This window comes from Labeo rohita, unplaced genomic scaffold, assembly GCF_022985175.1.
Source record: "Labeo rohita strain BAU-BD-2019 unplaced genomic scaffold, IGBB_LRoh.1.0 scaffold_30, whole genome shotgun sequence".
Lineage (NCBI taxonomy): Eukaryota > Metazoa > Chordata > Actinopteri > Cypriniformes > Cyprinidae > Labeo > Labeo rohita.
Window position 1 is genome coordinate 1,588,719 of NW_026129217.1, and position 6,361 is coordinate 1,595,079.

The 6,361-nt window shown below is 44.3% G+C and overlaps 1 protein-coding gene across 1 annotated transcript; it reads right to left on the reverse strand.

Annotated features, from left to right (window-relative positions):
- Window positions 1-632: 632 nt before the first annotated feature.
- On the reverse strand, window positions 633-5,365 carry LOC127160165 (uncharacterized). Its single transcript, XM_051102813.1, has 8 exons — window positions 4,806-5,365; window positions 2,735-2,866; window positions 2,452-2,657; window positions 2,162-2,264; window positions 1,916-2,078; window positions 1,718-1,818; window positions 1,424-1,586; window positions 633-779 (listed from the first exon to the last, which is right to left on the reverse strand). The coding sequence occupies exons 1-8, from the start codon at window positions 5,363-5,365 to the stop codon at window positions 633-635; spliced, it is 1,575 nt and encodes a 524-aa protein (XP_050958770.1).
- Between the last annotated feature and the right edge of the window lie 996 nt (window positions 5,366-6,361).

Genomic DNA, 6,361 nt, shown 5'->3' on the forward strand with positions numbered 1-6,361 from the left:
GCCCTCCGACCCTGCGGCTCCACCACGGCTCTCAGCTCCCTCGTCTCCACCGTCGCCCATCGGCCCACCAGCTCCACCGGGCTCCCTCGTCCCTCCGGCTCCGCCTTTTGTTTTTTTTTTTGTATTTTGTACGGCGCTAGTCGCGCCTATTCGGGAGGTTGTGTTCTCTACACATACACAGTAAATTTCACACAGTAAATTTCAAAACCATAAGAACATTTACCAATGTATAAAAGTTGCCTGTTATTTTTTTTTTTTCCTGAACATGTACAATTCCATACATTTAGTAGCATTTTAAAATCTGTTAAAACCGTTGTCAAACTGAATGGCTTGCAACATGACTGATTTAAAAGAACTGTAGTCACCCATGTGTACTGTGGGAAATGTAATTTTTCTGGCACAGGCACTTACAACTGGGAAGCATATTTTATGTTCTGGCATCCTCTGCATACACTCATGGTCAAAATGAAGAGAAATTTTGAATTCTTTAAGTTCTGACATTAGAAGAGGTTTGTGTCCCTGGCCAGTGAGCAAAAGAACTTGTTATTTCTAGGGTTGGTATTGTCTGAATTTGATCAATTACATTTTAACATTAATTTGTGTAATCTGCAGTTTTCTTAACAATATTTATACTAAATCAACTCATACATACCACAGCTTTCAATTTCTTGGAGAAAGTCTTGCAGAAAGTTGATTATAGCTGTTTCATAAGTCTCTCGTACTGATCCCTTCTCCGACATTTTCGGAAGAATATTCTGCATGATGAAGTCTGCATCAGCCTGTGGAAAAAAAAACAACCATCCATTTTCAGGTACATATACACATATGCATTTGGCTTTTAACCCAAATTGGGTTATTTGTTTAAATTAATTTTAAGTAATCCAAATGCATGCAACTTTTGAAAGTTGATTATAAGGGCTGAAATATTTTTTGAGTGTGAGGTGATTCAAAATGGCCGTGAAGTGGTAAAGACTCCTCTTCTCTGGGGGACATTACTCTCTTAACTGGGACTTGAGAAAAATCAATGATGAAGTCTGCAATCAGCACTGTGGCAAAACAAAAAAATGACCCAACCATCCATTTTCAACCCAACATTTTTTACACATATGCATTTGGCTTTTATCCAAAGCGACTTTATTACTATAATAACATTTATTTTAAGTATGTGCAATCCCTGAGATTGAACCCAAGCCCTTGGGCTATGCTAGCACTGTTATCTAACCAATGAGCTACAGGAAACCATTACTGAGGTACTAAGAGCAATCCATTTTCTACTAATATTTTTTGTAAGGAACAAATGTTTGACAATTATTTTTTAACTTGGCAAATAATAATTTTCCTATATATAATATTCCTAAAATGAAACCACTTCTAAAATGAAATACAAGATATAGGCATATTTTTTTATTCCAGTTATTGATACCTTATCATCATCATCATCATCATCCACCACACCAGGGACAAAGAACTGTTGGCAAAGTCCTGAATGGTTTTCCAGGATGTCCACAAAATTGTAGACTTCAAGACCTTTTCGGATTTGCTTCAACAAAGGGACCAAACGTAGAGTTGCATGCAGCACAATAGATCTAAAAAAAGAACCAGGAAATTCTTGCATAATATAGACAGTGTTGTGGCTAATCAGTATATCTGGTAGGCAGCAAAATTAAAACCGTTTGCAAGGTTTCAAATGTAAAGAAGTTATAAGACTTTTTCTAACCTTATTATGGCCTCTTTGTTCTCAGGTTTAATGGCCCCAGTAAAACCACAGTTAATTATTTGATCATTCCATGCAGAGAGATCGGTTTCTTCTTCCTCCACCTGAAAACACATAAACATGTAAACTGTGGCAAATGGTGTGCTTGCGTAGAAATACAGCTTTTATGAAATCAGATTTTATTTGGAAAAAAATTACTACCTTTTTAATCAAATTATAAAGTTCAGCATCATCCACATCATCTATAGTGAGAGTTGATTCATCCAAGTCTCCAGATGAGAGATAATCAAAGCACCACGGCCTCAAGAAACGGGGGGCAGGCCCACCCTGAGCGAGACTAACAGAAAACACCTCTCCAGCAGTCCTGAATGAAAGAATACAAAGTAATATTTAGTTGTATGCAAAAATAACAACTGACATGTTACTACAATGTAAAATATTGCTAACCTAAAAAATCCCTTCTCCAGATTACTTAGGGAGTAGATGGGGCTCTTCCCTCTCTGGTGTCCTCTATGCTCAAAGAGGTGTTTCTCAATCTCACCAATCAAATCTACAAACAAATATACAAATGTACATGTTAAAAAAGAATGTTATTTACTACATTGTACAATTATGAGCACATTAAAACATACCAAATCTCATAATGACACATGTGGTAACTGTTAATTGTTTTTCTAAACTTTAAATTGTTACGATGAATATAAAAACCTAATAAAGCGATTGTGAACCTGACTTGCCTGAAAGAAATTCCTTACGAATGGCACCTGTGTCAACACCCGCTTCCCCCAAAAATGTTACACGCAAAGTATTGCCCGGGGTTCCTCTCTTTTGTCTTTGCCACTGTACCATAGCTCTTTGATAGAAGTCAGTTCGAGAAACACAGATCTTGAAATCCTTGCTGTCATCTACCCTACTTGCCAACAAACGCAATACATCATCTGGACTATAAAAACAGGAAAAAAAGATTAGTAAAGAATTCTGATGTCTCAGGGTTGTTAAAATGTAATAAATAGACTGTACCATTTCATGTCTGGGCCTTGGTTTTGCTGTACAGGTGTGCCACACGGAGGACTGCTCTCATAATCCAGTGTCTGTAATATACTGAGTATATACCCAATGGTTAGAGCAGGAACCCGCATAATGGACTGGGACCTGGGGAGAACAGGGACAGAGGAGGCAGACAGAATAAAGGGAGAAGCAGAGAGACCAAAGGATAAGACAGAATAAGGGGAGAAGCAGAGAGACCAAAGGATAACGCCGCCTCCCTAGGAGGATCTACAGCCGAAGCTGACACCTCAGGAGGCATTGGCGCGACTTCTTCGACAGGGAAGGCCTCTGGAGCTGACTCGTGGTCAGACGGGGCCTCTGGAGCAGACCTGAGACCAGACGGGACCTCTGGAGCACACTTGAGACCAGACGGGAGCTCTGGAGCAGGCTTGAGACCAGACGGGAGCTCTGGAGCAAGCTTGAGACCAGACGGGAGCTCTGGAGCTGGCTTGAGATCTGACGGGAGCTCTGGAGCAGGCTTGAGATCTGACGTGATCTCAGGGGCGGACTCGTGAACAGACGTGACCTCAGGGGTGAACTCGTGAACAGACGTGACCTCAGGGGCGGACTTATGAACAGACGTGACCTTCAGAGTGTAGTGTGCGGCCCACGTACTGAGAATGGTGATCACCTTCACACTGGCCGACATGATGTGACTTGACTCTGGGCGGTCAGACGGGACATGACTTGACTCTGGGCGGTCAGACGAGGCGTGACTTGACTCTGGTCAGTCAGACGAGGCGTGATGGGGCTCTGAGCCATCGGGCAGGACGTGACTTGGGCCAACAGGTGGGACGTGACCTGACTCTGGGCCGTCAGGCGGGACATGACTGGACTCTGGGCGTCAGGCGGGACATGACTGGACTCCGGGCGGTCAGACGAGACATGGTGAGGCTCTGGACAGATGGACGAGACGTGACGGGGCTCTGGAAGGTCAAACGAGATGTGACTTGGCTCTGGAGCAGCAGTAATAACTTCATTTGGCTCATAAAGATCAGCTGTGGTTTGACTTGGTTCGTGGAGATTGGCTGTGACTTGACTTGATTCGTGAAGATCAGTAGTGAACTGCTTTGACTCATGGAGATCAGCGGTGACTTGACTTGGCTCATGGAGATCATTGACTTTACTTGACTCAGGAACCACGGCTATGACGTTGCTTGATGCAGGAACGACCGCCTTGACATTGCTTGATGCAGGTTCGACCGCCTTGACATTGCTGGACTTGGAAGCTTGACTGGACTTGGAAGCTTGACTGGACTTGGAAGCTACAGCTTTGGCTTGACTTGACTCTGAAATAAACAGTCGTAGCTTGACCTGGCTCAGGAGACACGGCTGTAACTTGACTTGACCTAGTATGAACAGCTGCTATAATATGACTTGACTCGTGAAGAACAGGTGTGACCTGGCTTGACTCGTGGAGAACGGCAGCTGTGTCTTGACTTGACTCTGTGTCTTGACTTGGCTCTGTGTCTTGACTTGACCTGGAAGCCTGACTTGACCCAGGAGTAGCCGCCGTGGCATGAAGGAGCGCCATTTTAGCTGCCCATACCGTCATTAGGGGTGAGTCCAGCACGTGGGCCATCATGACCACAGGTGGCGTCCGGGTGCTGACCACAGGTTCAGGAATGGCGGTCATCTTGTGGAGTGGCTTGGAGATGGCGGCCATCTTGTGCAGTGGCTCTGGCGTGGCAGCCATCTTGTGCAGTGGCTCTGGCGTGGCGACCATCTTGTCTGTGCTCGGCTCAGGAACGATGGCTGTAACTTGACTTGAGACAGGGACGACAGGTGTGATTTGACTTGACACAGAAACAACAGCTCTAACTTGACTTGATGCAGGATACACAGCTTTAACTTGACTTGCTTTAGGAAAGCAGCTCTGACTTCACTTCACACTGGAACAGTAGCCGCAGCTTGACTTGGCTTGGAAACTTGACTTGTCTCAGGAAACCCAGCTGCAACTTGACTTGACTTGGAAACTTGACTTGACTCAGGAATCCCAGCTGCAACTTGACTTGACTCAGGAAATGCAACTGTGACTTTGTACGGCTCTGGTATAGCAGCTGTGACGTGATGAAGCTCCATTCTCGCTGCCATCTTGTGAACGGGCTCCTCCGTCCCCGCCATTTTGTGAGCGCACACTGGCGTCACCGCCGTCTTGCGAACGGGCACCGCAGTTGCCGCCATTTTGTGCTTGGCCTCTGTTGTCGCTGCCAGATTATGAACACGCTCCGGCGCAGCCGCCATTTTGTGAACGGGCACTGCTGTCGCCACCATTGCTCGAGCGCGCTCCGACATGGCCACCATTTCCTGGGCAATCCAGGCGGTCAGCGGTTCCGTGGCATCGCGCTCCTTCTCCGCGACACCCACGATAAATGGAGAGCCCACACACAACAGAGCAAAGTCTAGAAATTCCGCAAGTGATGAACGCGGACCCTCGTGTCTGAGTCTGGCCTTTAGAGGCTCATTAACGCCATCACAAAAGATTTCAATAATGATGCAGTCCGGCAGGGTAGAATAGTTTGCGATAGCTAAAAACTCACGGATATGTTGCTCGAGCGTGCATGGTCCTTGTTCAGTTCTACAGAGAATCCTGTCAGTGTCCATATCTGCTGAATGTCCGGGTGAAAAGCTGCTGGATCCTTTTGTGACGGATTGTTCTGTAACTCAGAACGAGAGGCGAGCGGATCCATCTGCGAGCTTTTATTAAAAGGGGCGAGACAAAAACATGGTCGTACAGGCAGGGTCAAGCAATAGCAAATGGGAATAACACAGGCAAAACGTAGAGAATAATCCAATAAACGAGAAAGGGTCCAAAAGGCAGGCGGCGAACAGTCGAGAACGGGGAGCCAGGCGAGGGAATCAAAAAATACAAGGAACTAGGAACTAGGAACAAGGAATCTAGGAAACGCTAACAATGGAAATACAACAATAACAATCCGTGACTTGCATGGGGAAAGACTGGGGCTTTTATAGTGATGCTATTGAGATAAGGTGAGAGTGACCTCTGGTGGCGAGCGGACCGCGGAACATCGACCAGATTCCTGACACTCATCCTATAATGGCAAAAGGACAACTGATTAAGTATTATACAATAACATCCAATTAAAACACAATTGGTTATTTCCAAATTCCAATCAAGTAATTTGTTTAATTGGTCACTTTAAATCCTTTAGTCACTAAGTATTTTGCAAGATCTAAACAAGCACTCCCTGTTTCCGTTTTTTTTAACTTTACAAAAAAACATTCTGATTCAGTTCTAAATGTTTAGTTAATTGTATTGACTTCTAACATTTGTGTAGTGTTTTAAAACTATAAAAACAGGGCATTCTTCTCAACCAGTGTTATTTACCTCTTACAAAATGATCTTTATGTACCAATGAGAGACTGTATAATTACAATCAATTAATCAAAAGTGGTTGACAATAAGGCACTACAAAGAAAATACCATTATCGTTAGTAATAAAATCTTAACATGTGTTGGAAACTCAGAAGCGAAGACCAGGAGACTCTTGGGTATCTTCAGCAGAATTCTTTATTGAGAATGCGCTGCGTAGCTCTGCAGTCCTCAAAAGTCTGACTAAGGCAGTGATACATTGTAGT